This window comes from Rhinolophus sinicus, chromosome 5 (genome assembly GCF_057876585.1).
Source record: "Rhinolophus sinicus isolate RSI-liver-muscle chromosome 5, RSI-T2T, whole genome shotgun sequence".
Classification (NCBI taxonomy): Eukaryota; Metazoa; Chordata; class Mammalia; order Chiroptera; family Rhinolophidae; genus Rhinolophus; species Rhinolophus sinicus.
In genome coordinates, this window is record NC_142505.1 from 55,990,365 (window position 1) to 56,012,887 (window position 22,523).

Consider the following 22,523-nt stretch of genomic DNA (forward strand, 5'->3'; position numbering starts at 1 on the left):
CTAACCACCATATCAATGTACAGCAATCACAAACAAGGGATAGTTGCCCTCTACAAGTCTATAGAAAGACAGTTTATTTAAACAGCTGAAACCATGAGATGAGAACATAGCATGATCTGACAAGCTTTTCCTTTCCCTTATAAATATTATCAGAAACATAATTTTAGTACCCTAAAAAGTAACAGCAAACATAGTGAATTAAATGCTTACATGTAAAAATATATTTTTAAATGCACAGCAAAGTAAAAGCAATCTCAAATGTACATGCATGGATATCTATCCCAGATTTTGGAGTGGATTTTTATAGAACACATTTCTTCGTGAAAATAGGCTTTGCTTATATTTCAAATTTCAAGACATTAAATATGTAATAGTTTTCCCAATGGCATATGGCTTGAATTGATATTGGTAAATAATTGTACATAAAATGAAACTACACTAGATTAAATGTTAGTAAAAATGACAAAATAAAATACAAGCAATATAAAGCATTGCACAGGTGTAGGCCATATTACCAGCTGAAAAAATCTTGCAATTACAGGCCTACACTATTTATTCCACTTGTGTGTAATTACATTTTATATATGTTTGTTTAGTAATATCAATCCAAGACATCACTTTGAGAATATAATTAACTAGATGGTAGAACAGAATGTGTGTGTGTTTTACTATTTTTGTGTTTCTGTATTTCAAAGAAGTTGGTCTTTGTTAGCTGTGTTTAACTGCCATCTAGAGTTAAAATGAATCCATTTCTTTTCCCCTCCACTATTCTTCTTCAAAGTTTGAGGCATATAAGCCAACATGTTTAACCCCTATTTCATATCAAACAAATATTCTTCAGGCAACAAAATTGTAAAATAATAGCTTTATCCAATTTTTCAAAGAACATTTCCACTGGCTGCAAGTATTTTAGGTTGACCAAAAGGTTAGGCTCACATTTAACCTAATTAAAACATTACTTTTGAATGTATAAACAAGCCAATAAGCAACTGACTACACATTTGGACTTGGTGAAATGCATTCAAAACTTAAATAAAATTAATTTGCTGTCTACTTCTATGTCCTTTTATTTGCATTTTTTTCAGAGCTTAAGAAAAGCAGACCCATATATAAAGACATTTAAGAATTCATGTTTTACCTCTAAAAGCATGATTATAAAAATTAGCCAAATCCCAAGTGTATATTTAACTAAAGTTTTTAATATTCTTAAGTTAAAAGTGACATGTGTATCCAAATTTGAGGACATTTATCAGAATATTTCATCAGTGCAATTGCTCAGATTTCAATTTTAAAAAGTCGTTACTGAAAAGCAATACAAAAAGGATACTTAGAGAAAAATAAAATCCAATTTGAAAATAAGACCTGATGTGCTAACAAAAGAAGAAATGTATTCTCATGAATGTTAAAAAAGGTGAGGTAAGACATTTTCTCATGCTGTTCTTATATAAATGAAGGATATGGATTTTTTAAAAATTATTTGTCCCAAACGCGTTAAACCACAACAGCCTTTTTGAACAATACTTTTACATACTATTAGATCCTGAAACAAGGAAGTTGCAATGCACTAAAACGGCAACTCTTGTTCTTTCAAAGAAAATCATATAAAAGTTTTCAAGTGCATGGATATAGCAAACAATAATGATGATAAAATGGCTGGTGCAAAGAGACTTGAAATATTTTCAATAAACACAGTTGCAGAGCATTACAAAAAGATGAGAATGGCAGAATACAATGCTTACCAAGTAAAGTATGCATTTAAGAAGGTTTTTAATTGCTTATGCAATAGTGGACTAATGATAAAGTTGTTACAGGACTGTAAGAGCAAAAGAAAAAAACAACATGAAGAAAATAAAGAATCAGGCAGGAAGGCTACGAAAGAGAAAATTCCAACTTGAAGAAAAGTCTGGGGCGGCTGGATAACTCAGTTGGTTAGAGCACGAGCTCTGAACAACAGGGTTTCCAGTTCGATTCCCACATGGGTCAGTGAGCTGCGCTCTCCATAACTAGATTGAAGGACAATGAGGCCCTGGAGAAACACACTGTTCACCAACATTTTCCAATTAAAAAAAAAAAAATGCCAGTATCAAAAAAAAAAAGAAGTAGAAGAAAGTCTTTGGCAGAGAAGACGGGAGCCAAGATACCTATTTAAAAAAAAAAAAAAAAAGCCTGACTCAAAGAGTTATCGAGAGACTAGCGAATGCAATTAAAGCTACTAGGAAATCAAAGAGATGACTTGCAAAAAAATAAAACATTAAAAAAAACTTTATAAATTATACACAGCTGGAAAGCTGTCATTATAAGACAAAAGGATGTGTGAGCTTTAAATTACTGATATTTGGAAAGTAAAAAAGTATACATATTTACTTTGTACACAGTTGCTGAGAATTATCATGTGTGAGTTCAATTTTTAAATGCTAATGCTTTCTCAAGTGACTTTTAGAACTAGTGAGGTTTAATTTGCTCTCTCAAGAAGGAAAAGGCATATGCAAATTCTCACTGGAAATCTCTAGGGTTGAGCATAGTTTTATCAGCATGGCCTGTTCTCTCAGCCAAGAATATAGCTACCAGCTGTGATAATGATTGCTCTATTGCAGAGTTTTATCTGATTGGACCTTGATTGATAGCTGATTCATTGACAAAAGATCCTAAAGAGGTTTCTGGTTGTAAATTTTCTCTGGTCAAAACCCATCAAGGGCCAATTTAAAGCATTTCAGATACATTTTGAGTGTGGAATATTTTTCAATAACAAAATGGACAGTCCATAACTATAGAAAAATGTAAAATTCTAATGATTTATTTATTTATTTCTCAATTACAATTTGATATTATTTTATATTAGTTTCAGGTATACAGCATAGTGGTTCAACATTTGTATAATTGAGGAGGTAACTACCACTCCCCCCACCCCAGATTAGTCTAGTACCCACCTGGCACTGCCAATGATTTTATTTCAAAGTGAAGAAATGCAGTACAGCCATTACAGCCAATTTGACCCACTTTACCAAATTTCATCTGGGATTTCCTGCAACAGGAAGATAAACGAACTCCATTTCAGGCAAGAGTTCTTTATATTCTTTGTAATTGTATACCCAGAGTAAACCCAAAGGAGGTCTAAAAAGACTGTATAAAAAAGCTATCAATAGAATTTGCTGTTACGTAGTAATTTGGAATCTTTGAAATTGTCAAAGATTCTACAATTCTTTTAATTATTTCTTACTCTATAAAGCTTGTTCTTCCTTTTTCACCCTCAAGCCTTCCTCCTCTGTCCTTATTTCTATTCTCTACTTACCAGTCTCACCTTCTCCAAGAACTCCTCCTTATTACTGTCAAACCTCTATTTAAAAATCCTCTGACACCAGAAATGAAACCTTCAAAATTGGCAGAAATGAGGCGAAAGCATTCTTCTCCACGCGTCCTTTCCACTGGCCCTCATCCCAGATGTTTTCTCATGACACACACTTCTGTGCATGCCATCTCCTTCACTTGGAAGACGTTCCACTCTCCTGCCACCTGATACACCCAATTACAAAACCAGACCTCCAAATTCCACTGTTTTCAAAATCTACCTCAGTCTTCCAAAATGCTCTTTCTTCTCTAGCACCCTTATAATCTGCATAATACTTTTTAATTGCACATTCTTAATATAATATACATAATTACTTAAGACTATTAACATCAAACAAGCTGAAATTCCTTTACTAGCAGTGTGATCTTGAATCTTTTCTCTAAGCCTCAGTTTTCTCAGCTATAAAATGGGGATAGAAAGAGTTCATTCAGCATCTTGCTCATAGGGTTGTTATGAGGATGAGGTAAGGCAATTCATGCAAAATGCCTGGTAAAGAATGAGCACGTAATAAATATTAAGTTATTTTTATGTTGTCAGCTGTTATCCTCTAGCTTTTTTGGTATACCTTAAGAATCCATCCAGCTAGGTTCTAGGGTCTTGAGGGCGAAGACTACATCTTACAGATTTTTAATAAATATATCTTTATAGAATTTATGACTAAATGACACAGTACTTTCTAAATAATGAGGCTGGTGCACAGAACTAGTCCAAGGTTAGGAAATACTAACTTCACTACACACTGACAGAATGCCCCCTTATGGGGGCCAGGTGTTACTTCGGTTAATTTGCATAGCTTATGAATATCTCACTACAGATAGTACCCAAATTTGCATAATAAACACAGAAGCTGTATACTAGTAGTCTGCAATTGCCAGAGAGTCTTTGTCCCCAACACCGTCTCACAGAAAGGCTCAATCGTGAGCTAAGTCATGAGGAAGGGAACTATCATAGCAGACCTTTAAGTAGAGAGTAAGTGTTATACTTTTCTGGGATGCTATAAATTATCACTGTCTGTGCAGATAAACTCTAAGTGTCTGTGAGGTATTCCTGATTACTGTTCTACTAAAACTTGCATGCAAATTTCCAAAGTATTCCTTGGTTCACTGCTAAGGCAGACAATGACCTCCAAAAGCTGGGCTCAAAACTGAAAGAGCTGGATTTGTCCCAACTGTGTCACTAGGCAAACTTATACAAAACAGGGAAGTGAGTAAAGTTTGTTTCGAGCAACCTACAAATGCTTTAATGTGCACTCTGTTCTCTAGTTCATGCAACCCATTACCAACTTAAGAAAAAAATCCTTATTTGTGAAAAAAAAAAAAATCCTTTTATGTAAAAAAGATAAACAAGAGTGCCATGTAACCATGCAAAAGCTCTATTGCATTCCCAGAACACAGAAGCAATCAAGGGTTAATTTTTCTTTCATCTTTACTAAGTAAGGCTGTGGAACAGCTAAGTCTAAGATCCTATCAACTGAAGACAGACCTCTTACCTATGATGAAATTTCAGTCGGGGAATCACTTTGTCCATTCATTGAAAATATTTAATGAGCACTTGTATGTCAGGCAGTCCTAGTTGCTGAGGACACAGCAGCAAATACAAAAGAACAAAAAATACCTGTTCTAAGGTCATTCAGATTTTAGTAGGGAGTGTAATTGGTAAATAATGACCAAGTGATTATAAGTGGAATGATGCTATTGTGGACAAAAATAAAGCAGGAGAAGGAGGAGAGAGAGAAGAAGTAGAGTTGCAACCTTATGCTGGAGGTTCAGGGACTGCTCTGAGGAAATAACACTGAAAGATGAGGAACTGAATCTGGGGAAGGGGCTGGATTTCCAAGAAAAGGAAACATGAAGTGTCCTAGTCCCGAAGCAGGAGCTAAATTTTCTGTCGATAATTTGGAAAGAAAAAAATAAAAGACACCCTGGATTGGAGTCCTAGCTCTTTTGCCCTTCACTAACTCAGTAACCTTTAGGAAGAAAAGAGTTTTACCTCTTGAACCTCAGTTTCTTCCTCTATAATTAAGGAGAGTACCACGTACCTCACAAAATTATTTAAAGGGGGGGGGAGGCAAAAGGATGTTTAAGAATGCGCTTTACATCAGTAAGGGATGTGTCCTGAGGGCTGTGGGAAACGTAATAAAGGCTCTGCTGGCTTCAAGCTATGACCTAAATAAATGAATGGCCAAGCTTGTTTCCTCTCTGTCAAATGAGGACAATGGTACTGTACCCATTTCACCAGGTGTTCTGGGGAGTCCATGAATGAGCAAATCCACATAAATACAGCTACTGACACTCAAACTCCAAAACGTGGGTGCGAACTACAAGCCGGCAGGGCCTTCGCTCCTGTGCTCAGCACGGGCGCCCAGGGTGAAGTTCATCACACAGTGCTTTTAGTGGCTGTCAAGTCCATTCATACTGTGACGTTTTTCCTCATGTCCACCTTCCACTGTGACATTCTAGCTTGTAAGAAATCAGCTTCACTCTCTGAAGACTTTTGAACATAATCCGCTCCCACGTTAAAAGGCTCTGAAATTGAGCTACCGCCAAATGGAAGGAACTTCCCCAGGGTCCCTAACGGCCGCCTGCGGGAGCTCTCCCCTCCGAGCAGCGCCACCTAACCTTGCGCTCCAGAGGCCCGCCCTTTATGCTGTGATGGCAGCTCTTGCTGCGCGTGCGCAACGATGGTGGCGTGGCCACGCCCAGGCCTGCGCAGCGACCCAGCCTCTGCACAGATACCGGCGCCTTTCGGTAAGAGGTCGGCGTGGGTCTGGGTGAGTGAAGGTAGTGAAGCATCACCGCGCGCGTGGGCGCTCTGATTGTCCGAGGCGGCACCGGTGCCTGCAGGGCCGGTGGGGTGGATGTTGCTCAAGGGAAGAGCTGGGGTGATGAGGCCAGTGTATGAGTCCTTTGGGTGTAAGCGGGAGTTCCGGTGGTGGGAGGGCTGCTGACTCTGAGACCGTGCGGATCCTCGGTTCAAAAGGCAGAATTTGTTGTGAGGTTTGTGTGAAGTGCTGATGGCAGGCGTAACGAAAAGAAGTTACCAGGGACTAACTTTCTGGGACTTCCTTGGCGCTGCAATGGAAACTGGGAGGAAGGAAGCCAGGATTGGCCTGCAGTGATTTTAGAGGAAAACATTAATACCTGTAACTTGACACTCTCTGGGGACCCTGTGAGCAATTGCTGTCCGTGGTTCTGAAGATGAGACCCCAATGCCTTGAAAAAAAGCCGACGAGGGCAGGGGGGCGTTTCCAATTCCCTACTCTCAATACATGTGTGCTGAAGGAAGAGCTCAATCTTTCCATCAGCGCTGGACACTCAGGCGGTAGCAGTCAGTGTTTAATTTCATAAAATTTAGGAAAGCCAATGCTTCATTCCAGGAAGGAATTTTATTTCTGTCTTATTTTCCCTTACAGCAGCACCTTCAACTTTTGCACCCAAGCGGATGATTTGCCTACAGGCTCCAAGCAGTTCACTAGACCTCTGTCTCTTCAGCCAAGGTGAGCTTGCTCACGTGCCGTGAAAATGGGCTCTCCTAAACTTTCCAAATGAGAGTCCTGAGCAGCCAGGGTCAGGTGAAGGGACCAATTGTGCTTTTCCCCACAATGACACATGAAAAAATACTTTCCTATTTGGAAAAGAGATGGTAGGACTGGGCAATCTTCCAATAAAGGAAAGACCATGAATTTCCAGTTGGTTCTCATACTTGTTTGCCTGCCTGTCTATGTGTGTGTGCACACGTGTGAGAGATGGTGTTCGTGTGCTGAATTTTACAGAGTGGATTTTTTTTTCTGTTGATTCAATAAAATGTTTACTAGTCTTAGTACCAGCTGCTTGTTTGTTTTGAATTCTGAATAAGGTTAAAATGTGGGAAAAAAAGAAGGGAAAATGTGAAACATGTTGAGTTTACCTGACTCATGCTATTCTTGGATGCATCTGGCCTAAGAAGAACTATGCCTCACAAATAAAAATGTTTTTAAATGCATTTTAAATTCATTTTATACCTTATTACATCTCAAGTTTTATTTTTCTCTTCTAAGAGAACCAATAGACTGAGGTACTAAAATGATCAAATATTGCAAAGCTGAAGACATGTGGTGTAAGTAACTTTAAATGTTTTTATTACTTAGCAGAAAGCTTATAAGGCAGCTTTAACTAAAGATGACTTCCTTGTTTGCTCAAGAAATTCGCCTTTCTAAAAGACATGAAGAAATGTAAGTTTTTTTAAAAGGCTAATCTAAGTGTATAAATTATACTGGTTTTATTAATGAAACATTATGTGCACAGAGAGACTTAAAAATCCGAAAGTTTGTCATTTAAATTTTCTGACATTTGCAAGATCTTGGTGTTAGAGAATGTCACTGTCTCTTAAGAATAACAAAGATTAAAAGGTATAATTATGTTCTATATCTTTTTACTTTTTGTTACTAATATCTAGATAAATTCACCCTTCCTCTCACCTTTTCTAGGCTACACACTAATATTTAATGGACTCCTCTAAGCCTCCTACCCAGCGCTAGATCTCTGCACCCATAGGCCCTGCACTTGGTTCAATGCTCTAATATTGCAGTCTTGAAATTCCTAATAATTTTTAACAAGGGGCCCCACATTTTTGTTTTGTATTGGGCCTTGCAAAGTATATAGCCAGTCTTGCCCTTAAATTTAGTATTAACCCGTTTCCATCTCTGTCTGTGGACTCCCATGTTTTCCTTTTCTCTAATTTACTAGGCCCTCTTCCTTGGCCTTCTAAGATAATTTCTTTACAAAAAAAGACTGTTCAAAGACCACAATTTTAGTTCTACTTTCAATAACAGCCCTATGAGACAGTGTTTCTTGAACATCTCCACAACTATTTGGGAAATGGTTAGACTGTCATATATACCACTTACATCTTTTTTTTTTAAATCATTGAACCTATTATATTTACTTATTAAACATTTAAGGGGACCGAAAACTTGTAAAATGAGCATTTGACCACTGAGAGACTTTGAAAGTATACTATATATAATAAAGTAGTTTGAGAATTTACTCATAACTTTTTACATCTTTCTTCAATTACTGTTTTACCTTGTTGTGAGTATGCATGCATATACATAGCCTCTCACTCAAATAGGGAACCATCATCTTTCTTTGGGAAAAAAAGGAGGAAAAAAATATTTTTATTGCTTCTTCAAACATATGGAAGTTTAGCACAATTCTAAATGTGTAACATGAGATTCAGGGGTATCGAAGTGTTAAGCAGAAGGTTTCGTATAGCAAGTTATATCGATGTATGTGTGTGCGGAGGTATATATAAGTATGTGTACAAAGGGATATGTATTACAGTTTGCATTTTCACCAAAAATTAAAACATATTTTCAACACTCTAAAATAATTTCAGAAGACCAGAGAGGCTAAAGACAGAAGCATATACTTACAGTATATATGTTAATGAAAATAAAAATAATTTTATCCAGACTTAAGACTTAAAACTACCTAAGTTTTTCCCTGTCTTATTAATAGACATAGTAATTGGCTTTCAAAATAGGTTGAACTTAAAGTAAAATACAATTAAGAAATGAACGTTTTATATTGGTCAAGCAATGTTTCCTTTTTTAAAAAAAAACTTTATACAGTAATTTTCATTTTTTTCTAGAGTATCACAAAGATTAATGTTACTTCAACAAATGAAGAATAAATTTGGAGAGCAAAACAAGGAAAAGGCATCTCAGATTCAAGCAGCTGAGACTGCTTTTAAAAGGAACCTTAGTCTTTTAAAGGTAAATTTCCATGACTTGAGTATAGAGATTTTTCCCACCTTTGCAAAATGGGTTTAAGTGAATTTCATAATTGTGATTTATGTAATGCCTTTGTTATGAGTAATAAATAGAATTAATGAAGCACCATCTATTTTTCAGACCCATAAAATAATTAGCATATGGATTCTCATTTTTGATAATGAAAAAAATTGAAGTTTGCTTAAGCTAAATGTTTTCAATCAACCAGAAAATCCATGACTACAGAAGGAACTTTAAGGTCATCTTTTGTGCAACAAGTAATAATTACAAGATGTAACTTTCCATCTTTCATCTTCTATTAGGTTGGTGCAAAAGTAATTGCGTTTTTTGCAATGATTTTTCACCTTTTGAACTGCAATTACTTTTGCATCAACTTAATATTTGCACGGAGATCCTGAAATACCATAGAGTACTTATAGTGTCGTTAGATCCAACTCAAAACTATTTCACATCACAAAAATAAGAACGATTTGATTTTGCCCTACTGGAGCCATAGTCAACACACAGAATTCCTATCTAAGATAACAGATTTCCAAGATGTCTTTTGATGGTGATGGAGGGGGTGGTCAAAGTGTGATTACGCAGGGCCTCACCATTTGGCCAATGTGCCCACTTGGAGTAAAATCATATGTGTGACATTTCTGGCTGCTTGCTATACTTTGCTTCCAAAATTGTATGGCTTCATCCATAATTAAAACCCTAAAAGTTTGCCTCCAGTCAAGCTTCCAAGAGATCCTATGACTAAAACATTTGGAAGTAAGGCTATATTATTTAAGTTATAAAGCAGTGTTTTCAGTTTTTTATTGTTAAATATTTTCATCGATAGGCATAATATAGTTATCTTCTGTCCTCACTAGATAAAGGAAGAGGAAAATTCAGTTATCTTCTCAGCTTCTGGCAGTTTGATCCACAGTAATTTAAGTCACAGCCATAGTGCTACCAAAGCATTCTATATTGCCATATGTCTTACTTGCCCAATGGTGTTTGCAATATTTATTTTTAAATGGAAATCTATAGGATAATTTGGAATTTGCTGTGAAAAGTCAGAAAAACTAAGTTAGAAGGCTTAAAGGCTTGGTTACTACTTACCTGCAGCAAGTGCAGGTAATAATGTTTAGTTTTCAAGCATCCTCCTTTTAATGAGCAAGTATTTGATGAGTGCCCTGAGGAGCCTTTCTGTTGAGCTATTCCTGATTAGAAAGTGGGAACAAAATAAGTATAAATCAGAGTTCTTTATATCAAATAGCTAGCAGGCTTAGTTGATGACATAAGGTTGTCAAACAAAATATGAGACTATATGATCAAACACTAAGTTATGTGGAATACTCAGCACTCCTAGTATAGGAGGAAATGTAAAAAAAATATCTGAGAGCTAGAATATTCTAAGAAGTCTCAGAGAGGAACTAAACTGGAGTTGTGTTTGAATAGGCAGAAGGCAAGGCTGGATTCTTACAGAGGAGCCAACAGGAAAAGACTAAGTGGCCCTATGAATGTTCATGGGACTGTGAGAGAACTAGTTTGGAAAGTCAGAGGAAACAAGGTTGAATATGTATTGTGAGACCAAATGAGTAAGTTAAGACTTGCTATGTAGAGATTATGTAGTACTGGAAATGTGTGAGCAAAAGAAAAAGAGAGACTTATATAAGAAACATAGGAGTGGGTATTTAAGAAGGATTCATTTGTTATTTAGATGCAAAGTGATTTCAAGAATGGAGATATTGGATATAATAGTAGCTGTGAAATCACTGTCACATCTAGAAGGAAGAAAATGAACCTAGTTTCATAGTCATGAGAAAACAGTGTGATACGGTTTTTTCCCGATTATCAAAGTAATATAATTTCACTGTAAAAAACTGCAAAGAGCAAATAAGATGAAATAATATCCATGTCATCCTGCCTATCTAGAAATTAATATATTTTTGTATATTTCTTTACAGTTTTTAATAAACATTTATTGAGCACCTATTACATCCCAGTACTTGCTGTCACAGACTTGCTGTCTCTTCCCTGACTTTTTTTTTTTACATATTTTGAATAACTGTATATGCAATTTTTTATCCTTTTTTTCATACTATGTTGTTTTTTTTTAACTTTGGAAATAATTTTAATGGCTCTACCATAGAAGTTATTATGAAAGTAAAATAAATAGGACTTGATTACAGAATTCTGAATTGGGAGAGACTTTAAAAAGCGTACAGATTATATCAGATTGTCATCCAAAGGTTTTTAATTTGTTTAGCATAAAAGCTCTTTATAGAGATGTAAAATATATCAAAGTGGATCTGCTTTGGCCCAAAACCCCACCATTCAGCCCTTCCTTGCCTGCCCTGCTATGGCTCTAAGGAACTGAAAAACACTGATCTGCCCTAATCCCTTAGTTTAGAGATATGGACACCATAATAACTACTCCTAATACCCCTTGTTGAGAACAGGTTAAGTTACATTAGGATATGTACGTATGTACAGGACACGCTTCAAAAATGGTGCCATTAAAACTTGGAAGCATTCCTATAAAGATAGTAACAAAATAAGGACGATCTCTATCACCCATCCATTTTGAACCTTATTTAGATGTTCTGACCAATATAATAAACATTAAAAGGGAATAAGCTTTAACTTTTGGAAAGGAAGACGCAAAACTAGCATTTTAAAATGGTATGGTTACATACTTAAAAAAGTCAAAATTGTTTTAAAAGCTAATATGAGTTGACTAAAATTAAGGGGTAAAAGGTAAGCATATAAAAATCAATAGTAATCCTATACATACAGCTGGAAAATATGAGAGTTCACATTAGAAAAATTATAAAATACGTGGGAATGCCCTTGACATAGTATATGCACGAATGGTATAAAGAGAATTATTACACTTCAGTGGGAGATTTAAGAGAAAACATAAGTGGAGATACATGCCTTAATCCTGATTAGGGAGACTATTACTTTTTTAAAGTCAGTTATCACAAACTTATTTTTAGGTTTAATAAAATCCCAACAAAATGTGCATCAAACCCAGTAAAGTTTCTATAAATGCATTTGGGAAAATAAATTAGCAAGAATATCAAAAGGTGTTTTTAAAAGAATAGCAATAAGGAAGACACTAATCCCATCAAAGATGCAAACATATTAGTAAAAGAATGAATATGAAATGTAAGTAGTGAAGAAAACTCAGTGAGGGTTTAAATCGGTAAGTATCCTAACAGATAGTGGACTTTGAAAACAGGCTGGGTGATTTTTTTCCTGCCTTTTAAAAACATAAAATTGCTATGGATTTGTAAGAGAAAGAGAGGATTTTGTTTCTATATTTGCAGAATATGAACTGCCATCTCTCCCACCTTTCTCCCCACAAAACTTAGTTTTACCCAAATGGGCAATTTTGTGGTAACAAATGTCATCTTGTGAGGAAGACGATCAACTCCAGAGGTGAGAATGAATGGGAGGAGAGCTACAGAACATTTGATACACTGACAGCTTCCCTCAGGCATGTCCTGGAAGCCTTCATGGGACAGGCTAGTGTCCCATGGTAGTTAGAGCCTTCAACCAACTAACTGCCACCCAGGATGGCCAGTGACTTACAGGTCCACATCTCTCCTTTTCCTTTCTCGCATTTCTCACTTCCTCCAATTCAATGAAGAATAAGTGTAATGAATGCTTAAATGTTCTTGTCCCACTGATCCTGTATCTCATGCCTTAGTGTTGTTTTTTTTCTATCCTAGAAATTGCCCCTCCAGCAGATTAGAAGATTAAACCCAGCCCCGCCTTAGCTGGGTTCACCATATATATATATGTATATGTATATGTATATGTATATGTATATGTATATGTATATGTATATGTATATGTATATGTATATACACACACACACATATATATATATATATATATATATATATATGCTGTGTTGGGAGGGAGGGTCGAGTGTGGGGAGGAAGAAAGAGACCTCAGTACAAGAATGTGCTCATAGTTTACCTTTCCTAGTCTTGAGTCAACTCATTTATATAGGCTGCTGAATCCTGCCATGCAGTAACATTTAGGCCATCATCCACACTGGAAACTTGTTTTTTAATTAAATTATGAAAAATTTCCAATCTATGAGTACGTAGGAGAGGGAATATAGAAGAATGTACTCCCATGTGCTTAGCACCTACATTCAATAATTATCAAAACCCAGCCAGTCTTGTTCCATCTACATTCCTCTCCTCCAACCCAGCCCCTCAGATTATTCAAAGCTAATCTTCAGACATCGCATGGTTTCATCTATAAATAGACCAGTATATAGCTCTCTATATTTCAGAGTTTATCACTAAAAGGACTATTTCAAGAAAAATCCCAATACTATGAAGCAATTTACAATAATTCCTTAAATATCCAATTAGGATTCAAATTTCCTTGATTAATTTATAAACATGTTTTTACAATTGTCTGAATCGGATCCAAAAAAATCCAATTTGTGATTGATAGATATTCTAAATCTCTAAAAGTCCTTCCCCGCCCCGGCCCTTTTTTCCCTCTTTTAATTTAGTTTTGAAGGAATTGGATCATTTTGTCCTATAGAGTTTCTAAGAGTCTGGATGTTGCTAATTACATTGCTGAGGTATCGTTTAGTAGGTTCCTCTGATCCCTGGGATTCCTATAAATTGAAAAATCTAAGCTGTGCAACAGAAATATAATATGAGCCACATATGCAATTTAAAATATTCTAGTAACCACTTTCAATAAAATCAAAAGAGATTCAATAAAATGTTACTAAAATGAATTTCGTCCCACAGAAAATATTACTTCAAATGTAATTGCTATTAAAAGTAAATATTTTATATTTCCTTTTCTTACTAAGCCTTCAAAGTTCAGTGTGTATTTTACGCTTACAGCACATCTTAATTTGGACACATGTCAAGTGCTCAGCTAATGAGGCTGATGGATACTGAATGACCAGTTCAGATCTAGAGGCCTGATCAGATTCAGGTTCAATGTTGTATGTTGTGGGGAAGAAAACTTTCATAATGCCCGGCTGTCTCTCTTTTGGGAGAGTTAGCAGTCAAAGATGATAATTGCCTAGATGTACTCATTAGGGGTTGCAAAAAATGATATTCAAATTCTTTTATTCCTTCTTTTTCACTTGCTGATTATCTATATGAAGAGACACTTCTCCTCGTCAATTGTTTGGTTATACTGAAATACACTTCATATAGGAAAAGGCATGATGAGTGTTTGATTCTTTCTCTGTAATCAGTTTTCAAAATGATAGTTTAGTTCTCTAGTATCCTCCAAAAGTGACCAATTACAAGTTGTTCTTTTTTTAAAAAATATATCTGGGATTTGAAATGTTTCAATCCATTTCAATTTTTCCTCCTTTGATGCTCAACTTATCCTGTTTTTACTAAAGGGAGCCTCTTCGAGTTATCCCCAAACGGCCTTTGACATGATCTAAACAGTTTGCCTTTCTCTCCAGTATGATGGAATCTTCCAGGCTCACTGGCTGCCCAGATTTGGCACTGACCATTGCTCCAAGGAGCCCTGGATCCTTCTGGCAGGAAATATGTTTAAAGCTCTTGACATGGGCACTCGGGGTGTTTATTGCAACTTTCCTTTAAATATAAACTACATCAAGAGCTCATATCAATAACTCCAGTTCGATTAAAAGATTGCAAGACTTTGAACTTGAAACCACCAATCTTTGACCTCTCACTTTTTTTCCTCAAACCAAAAAATCTCAGTTCCCAAAGAATTTTCCAAGAACAACATAGCTACTTACTTACTTTATCCTGCGATACAAATAGTTCTACCACCCACAATATGATCACTGAGAATGATGTTCAGTTAGATACTTTTCACAATTCTTTTTTGTCCTAGGGTGTATCCCACTAGGGATGCTCCATCTAAACACTGTGTTCTAGCACCACTTGATATATTTCTGTGTGGTTATGCCACCCACTAGATAGCAGTTAAATTTGTCTCATTTTGTTTTCAATTTTTAGAGATCGCTTTTTCATTTGTTCTAAAACTGTATAAATTTTAAATGGTCTAGTGGCAAATCTAGAAAACCAGATAACAAGGTATAGTCAGGTAAGGCTAGCCTCTCTCCTCTTCTGTTTTCCTCCTCCTACCCTCCTGGGTACCTTTCTATTTCTACATTTGTGGTTTCTGCTCAGGACTCTTTGATACCTTAGTCATTTCGTCATGTAATGAATATTTAAGTGTCAAGTACATACCCTGAACTTTGTTAGATTCTTGGATGCTCTCAAGTTCTATGCGGTATAGTCCTTTCCTTCTGGCAGCATATAGTCAAAGAAATTTTTCAGTCATGCTAAAGAATTCATACTTCATCCTCTGTGTAGTGGGTATCAATTTTTTTCAGTCCAAGTAGGGACATATTTAAAGTATTTTTTAGCAAAACTAATCAATTCTGTGTTAGGTATGGATTAAAGTAGAATGAGATATAGTCTAGGCGTAAGTCCAAGTAAGTATTCGGTAAATACTTATTGAATGAATAAGTATAATTATAAGGCCATAGCATTGGGAATGACATGGAAGGGCTACAAGGAGACATCCTGAAGCTTTGGATTTTTAAATGATAGGGAATAAGAAGAGTTAACGATAGAGGATATAGGATATAGCTGCGTGAGTAGACTCCCCACTGTTTACATTCAGTATATCCGGTAAGAAGAAGATGAGTTTAGTTTTATTAGGTTGGGGAATAAGGGCTTGGAAGAAAAGTTATCCATCCCCCTACATGAATGGTTGAAGCTAGATAAGAGACAATTTTGGAGGGAGAAAAAGTAAAAAGATGAAGACAGATGTCACAAATCTTAAGAAAGACCACACAGCATGAAGGACTGAAAAAGGAGCCAGCTAAGGAGAAAGAGAAGAGTGAGAGAGGTAAGCAAAACGTCTAAGAAAGTGAAATCTCACTTCAGGAAGAAGTTCTCTGGAGGGTGATAATCTCTTGTGGAAATGCTGCAGAGACAACAGTCATGCTTTACCAGGCCACGTGTCCCTACTCGTTCTCTCGTTTGCAGATCTGATCTTCTATTAAGAGACATTCAGTATCCTTATTGTCTGGTCTTTAAGAAAAATGTTTATAATCTTATCTACAGGTACTGGTGACACCTAGATCTACCATTAACAACTTTATAACTTCTTAGAATCATGGTATAATTGGGGATGTGATTTTACTCTATTAGTTTTAGAAAAGTAAAAAATAATTTTTCCAGGACCTTGCCAAAATCTGAATGTAATCACAGAAGAATTAGTCTTCTCTGCTGTAGCATCACGCTCTGCTGTAGCAACAAGCTCTTTATCATGTGGCTTAGACGTAAACTTCTAGTATGGGAGAGACATGGTAATAGATGGGCATTTTATCCCGAAATTGATGTTTTTCCCCTTCAAATCACCTTCCTCTAGACAGCAGGTGCATTAATGGTTGTGCAACTTTGGGGAGTCCCTTTAGGGAATTTCCTGTTTTTCCCTTTTCCATTTCACACCCATTCCTCGCTCCCGCCGCTACCATCTGCTATCTCTTTTCTCCTCTTCAGCGCTGGCTTCTTCACACCCCACTCCCACGCCCTTTTCCATCTCTCTCCGTCTGTCCAACAGCCCTGTACTTAGATTGCTCCAATGCATCAGAGGACTTTCTCTTTTCTATGAACTCACTAAGCTCAAATGAGAGACCAAATTCACACGGCCTTCACTCAGGGCCTCTGTGAACCTGACAAACATAGCAAGCAAATGACAACATGCTGATTTGGGGAGCATTCATTAACAGGACTGAAATGTTTCAGGAACACCTTGCAGAGTCCTACATATCTGGGCTTATGCTTCACATGTGTATCAAGGTAACATCTTTACCTTGTATGAATTAAGGTATGAATTAAGTTTAATTACCCTTGTGTTTCTACAACCATAAGAGAAAAGACCCACATCTATAAGTTAAGCTTCAAATTAAAGCACAGGGCTTGAACACCATCAGCTGAATGATATACTACTTATCAATAAAACTTGCCATTGAGATTACCTTAGAAATCTAGTACTAAAAACTTAGATAGTATAGTGAAAAGTTTCTTGTTGAAAAGTACTGCAGTACCTTACTGACCTTTTAAATATGTGGGGTATTTGCGCAAGTACAAAATTTAACAGTGGAACACTGAACAAATGAAACGTCAGTCATTAATGTGTCATGCACATGATCTGGAGAGACTAGATCTCTGCACTTTGAAGGTCGGTGCAATGTGGGTCTGGGTATCTGACTGCTTTTAGTGTCTATTTTATCCATCTGGGTGCTGTTAATGATTTTAGAGCTAAGTTAGTGCTCGGAGCAGTTTTAGAGGAAGTTCTTTTTACAAGAATTATTGGCACTCACTATTTAAAATGAAAAGACAGTACTTAGAAGAACCACTCCTTTTATTTTAAAGAAACCCTGAATTCTCTATTTGAAAATTAAGCGATGATCAGTTTTCCTGCCTCAGTGCCCCTCCGTGAGTTTCAAACTATCCAGAGAAGAGTTGACGTGAGAGAGCTAGGATATAGGCAATGCTATTACAGGTGACGGTTGTGTGTGCTATGTAAATACATTGTTTTTTAAATGCTGATGTTCATTACAGGATATAGAAGCAGCAGAAAAGTCTCTACAGACCCGACTTCACCTACCTGCACCGCCTGAGCTCGTTTCTCTTGAGGTGAGAACCCTAAGGAACAAAGGGTAAAAGACGAGTCCCTATTCTGGTAGTAGTGTGTTGTGAATCAGCCGGTGGTTCTATGTGTGTCATTTCCCACATTTATTTGTTCAGTAAAATAAACAGGTGCCATGCTTTGTACATAGCAGGTAACTGATAAACATCTTAATTTAAAACAATTTTATCAAGTGCGAGTTTTATAAAGATTCTGTGTCTTGTCACCTGGTTACTTAGCAACAACTATCCTGTTAAACCGTAACAGCCAGTATGCACTACATTTTAAGAGGACAGCATGCCTAACCAAAGCTTCTCCTGTTGGCTGATGTTAGAAGTAGCAGTTTAGTCCCCATACCAAAAACTGAACCAATGGTATTTAAATATGTGGTATGTGGTACAGTGTGGCTTTTGTCTGTTTTATTTTGCTCAGTTCAAGAACAGATTGGGAAGATGGCTGGCAAAATAAAACCATATTTGGCATATAAACGAATTTTTTATGAACGGGAATTTACTACCTATAGAATAGTTTGATTTTATATTTTTAGTGACCTTTTTCAAATACAGTTTTGCTTGCTGCCTAACCAGGGATGTGAATAGACTCCAGATTAAAGGCTGAGAATTTGCCCTGCAATTTTCTGTGTCATCTAGAGTAATAAGAAAAGCCAGGGATCAAAGATAGAAAAAACTCGGGTACAAAGTTGTGCCTTGGGCACGTCTTTTTCTTTGTTGAGTTCTCCAATACCTTACTCTAGCCTGTACAGGGCGTTCACAATAGGGGTTAATCCAGCCGTGAATGGTAGAGAAACTCCCAACCACAGGCCTCGGTTGGTATTTTTCTTCTCTAGTCTTGCACAGCAGGATGACCTTTATTTTAAGTATGTCAGGCTGTTTCTCAGACCACATGCATAGATGTATACATGTGTAGAATCCCTCACCATTTTCAACTTTCAGAACCTCTGTACCTTCTTAATGCTCAGAGTGAATCATTATGTGTTCTTACTGCTAGCTAACTCTTTGGTCGACGTCCCAAAATGAGATTGATAATGATGATCTAATATAAAATGCCCTCCTAAGACACAGAGCGTTAAGCATTTACTTTTTCTTTGGCCTCCTTAGTGCAGTCACCCAAGAAATCATTAAAGCTCGTAGACGTGATACGGTGAGGTTGTACATGTTTCTGTAACTTATAGACTGCTGCAGTCAGGCCAATAATACAGTAGCTCAGTTTCCAAGTTATTTGAATTAAAAGTGGTTAGATAATCTTGATATTATTTTCTCAATGTACAAAAAAAATTGGGAAGAAATTAGAATTTGTCATATCAAGTGCTCCTCTGAAAGATACAGTGGATACATTTTTAAATGTTTTCCCCATACAATTCAATTCAAGAGGTCAATTCAACTATACCACACTAATTATAGTTCAGTTCCTGATCTCATCCCAGGTCAGATCTTGTTATGTTAGGTTTTAAGCAGTTGTTCGTGTTAAACATTTGATAATAATAACTTAAGTATGGGTAATCATTTCGTATGGGATCTGGAACATTAAACAAAAAGTTACAAATGATAATAGTGATAATAATGGCCACAAGAGGGCGTATAAAGTCACAATAAAATTCTAAAACCTGTAATTCTGCCAGCCTTGGGTTTTACTGAGAAATTTGAAAATTAACACTAGTAAGTAGCCAGATTTTTTTCTAAAATTAACATAAAATATTCTGTAGAGGAAGTGCATTCTACATATATGTGTGTGTGTGTGCGTGTGTGTGTGTGTACACGCACACACACACTTAAGTGAATAAACATTTAGACTATTATGAAGAGCCAAGTTCAATTGCTTGATATGCTTTTTTACTTTTGGATGTTGTTGTTTTTTTTCCAGACTCTTTACTGGGCATCAGTAGAAGAATATATTCCCAAATGGGAACAGTTTCTTTTAGGAAGAGCATCATATCCTATTGGTGTTGAAAATCAAAATGAAGCAGAAAATACCATTCGAAACAAGGCACAGCAATAACTTCTTCACATACTATTTAAAAAAATCTGTTTAGTAAAGCTGAATTTTAAAGTATATGCAGGTCATTGCAGGAATTCTAGGAATCAAATATATTCATACTGTCCCATCACCTCCTCAATGACAATGAAGCTATGAGAATCTAATGGCCAGTCTCAGGTTATCACTTAGAGACCTACTACTATTTCAAGGTCACAAATTTGCTTTCTAACAAACTAATGGAAGTGTTAAAAACTATTATTGAAAGGTGGACTGTTTATTAAATAAATTGCTAAATGAGTGCTGTATGTGTTGTTTAAAAAAATCACTTAAATAGTGAATACCCATTGCTAGCTCTGATTTTACATTTTCTAGAATCTTTACTTTTCAGATATTTTATTATGGGGACAAATCACAGGATCAACATGGTTGTTTTCTCGCTATTATAGTTTTTTTTTTTTTTTTTTTATCAAATGAAAAGACAGTGACACTTAACTGCTTTAGCATAGTAATACTTATCAGAAAATAGATTCATAGTATTTTGTCCATCATAGATAATCAAACCTCTAAATGTTCTGCAGGGAAAAACTTCCCTAACTATAAAGTGTGTTATACGTAGCAAGTTTCAGCAGGGCTCAGCCTTGGTTCTGAAAAAGGATACCTATTAGAGCTAGGAACGGTTATTGGATTTTGACTTGGTTATTTAAGGATTGCCAATCCTGTGAGTGCAAATAACGCCTCTCTCATCTTTTCATCTTTAAACTTGCCCTTCCCTCTCCCTTCTATTTTCATTATCTCTGAAACAACTGCCAGTCAGAAAGCTTTGGGTCACAACCCTAAATAGCTTTAAGATTCCTCAGTCCACTGCTGTTGGAGCACTCGAAAAAATTTATAATTTTCCTAACTATGGAGGCAGCTCCTGCTAGTAAAGGGAGTCTATACTATGTTACGATGAAAGATTTTATATTTCAAACTGGTTTGTGTTTTTAAAAGAAGACAATAGGACAAGCTAAAAAAAAAACACCCAAACTATACTGAAACATCCATTGTACTGATAAGTTCCTTTAAACTATCATCTTGGAAATATCCTGTTGAGTGGGTGTTGGTGTGGGTAACAATAACGTTGTTTTCATAATATGCACTGGCAGATTAGCACACTTCTCTACAGTGTTAACAGTTGTAATTAAGGAATAAACAGCACAGAGTGTCAGTCCGATGACAATTTCATCTATAGTGTCACAATACAAAATGTCACAAAATATTAGAACTGTTATATAACTACAAAGAATATCAGCTTAAACGCTGAAAGCCTTTAAAAAAGGAAGACAGAGAAAGGAAGAAAAAAGAAAACTGGCAAAAAGACCAGAAAATTTTTATACCTTCTCAAGAATGTTCTGTCACAAAAATAAATTGATAATTTTTTTCCCTGTTACATTACAGTTTGGTTTCTAGCCATCCAGTTGATTTAGCAGGAGAATGCAGGGCTTTTTAGCAGCTTTGAATTGGTAAACAGATTTAGATATAGTAGAAAGGAACATGAGGAAGTTTTTTTTTTTTTAACATCCAATCTTTCCCAGCATATGCACATAAGAAGGTGAATGAAGCAATGTGAAACTTATTTCTCTTTAGTCAAGTGAAAAAAAGGCTAAACATTTGTTGAGATGGTAAAATATTGTGTCAAGCAAGTAGGCACATTCCAAAATTAAACAGTGGTTGATACGTTAACGTCCTCAAATATTTGAGTGTACACTTCCTTTGAGTTCTGTAAATTAAATCACCAGTAGGTTAGATTAAAATACAAAATAAACAGCAATGTAACCATCCCAAAGAAGGTTCAGGTTTTTTCTCCCCTAAACTGACTAACTTGCTAAATAGTTTTTAAAGAAAGCATAAGTTTACTATACCCTGAGTTATGATTTAGGGCAAAGGGTAAGGTATTTCTAGGTCACAGCTATACCATTTCTCCAATTCTAGTTAATACGTCAAAAACTCTCTGAGATGACTTTACTCTTGGGCCCCACAGAGCTCTCTCCACCATTCTCCTCCTTGTACACTGCAACAGATTGCACCACATGCTATATGTTTAAAAGAAAAAACAAATCCCATCGGGACCTGGATACCCTATTAAAAGCCTTTCTATTCCTCATGGCAAATTAGCTTTACAAGGAATTTCCAAATATTGTTTTATTAAGGAAGGGAGAAATACCATATCTAATGTGTATTTTTGTACACAATTAGTAGGAATCAGACAAGGAAAAAGAACTGTCATCTACTCCTACCTTCCCCACCCCAATTTAGTCCCTTTTCCATACGCTACATTATACCTACTATTTGTTCTTCATGAAAACTATGAATTTGTAATTTAAAATAAAGCCTTTCCAAAATAAAGGTCATTTCAAGCATTTGTTTCCACAGCCTTTCTTGGATTGTTGCAAATGCATAAATATTCAAAGGTCATTTTCTACTGAAACACTAATATATGAAATTATTAAATTGTAAAATGCTAAGGATCAGAAGGCGCTGCAGTTTTTCTACAAAGTTCAAAAAATAAATTTTACTAAATACTAAGGAAAAAGCCTAATACTCTGGAAACCAGACGTCTGGCCTTTCCCATGCACAGGGAGCAATATGTATGAAAGAGAAGTCAGACACTGTTCTTCTCTGCATTATATACAAGGTGTTTTAACTTGTCAACGTAAAACTTAGATGAGAATACTCATCTTTCACTTGTTTTTTTTCACGATTTTGTCTTCT

At 36.1% G+C, this 22,523-nt stretch overlaps 1 protein-coding gene across 6 annotated transcripts; it reads left to right on the top strand.

The window, feature by feature from the left end:
- The first annotated feature begins 5,997 nt into the window (after positions 1–5,997).
- CEP15 (centrosomal protein 15) lies at positions 5,998–22,171 on the top strand. Of its 6 annotated transcripts, none has more exons than XM_019728368.3 (6): positions 5,998–6,093; positions 6,759–6,842; positions 7,473–7,556; positions 8,978–9,101; positions 17,711–17,785; positions 19,659–22,171. In XM_019728368.3, exons 3-6 carry the CDS (start codon positions 7,504–7,506, stop codon positions 19,791–19,793), a joined length of 387 nt encoding a protein of 128 aa, XP_019583927.2. In that variant the 5' UTR covers positions 5,998–6,093; positions 6,759–6,842; positions 7,473–7,503; the 3' UTR covers positions 19,794–22,171. The 6 variants fall into 6 exon arrangements, with proteins under 6 accessions (XP_019583927.2, XP_019583926.2, XP_019583928.2 ...); XM_019728367.3 differs by having other exon boundaries at positions 7,476–7,556; XM_019728369.3 differs by having other exon boundaries at positions 6,062–6,116; positions 7,476–7,556.
- The last annotated feature ends 352 nt before the right edge of the window (positions 22,172–22,523 follow it).

What these genes read in the sequence shown, in the direction of transcription:
- CEP15 (XM_019728368.3), top strand. Translation starts at nt 7,504, where the DNA reads ATGACTTCCTTGTTTGCTCAAGAAATTCGCCTTTCTAAAAGACATGAA. An exon ending in TCTAAAAGACATGAAGAAAT is followed by an intron (nt 7,557 to 8,977) that starts GTAAGTTTTTTT and finishes ATTTTTTTCTAG; the next exon opens with AGTATCACAAAGATTAATGT. An exon ending in GGAACCTTAGTCTTTTAAAG is followed by an intron (nt 9,102 to 17,710) that starts GTAAATTTCCAT and finishes TGTTCATTACAG; the next exon opens with GATATAGAAGCAGCAGAAAA.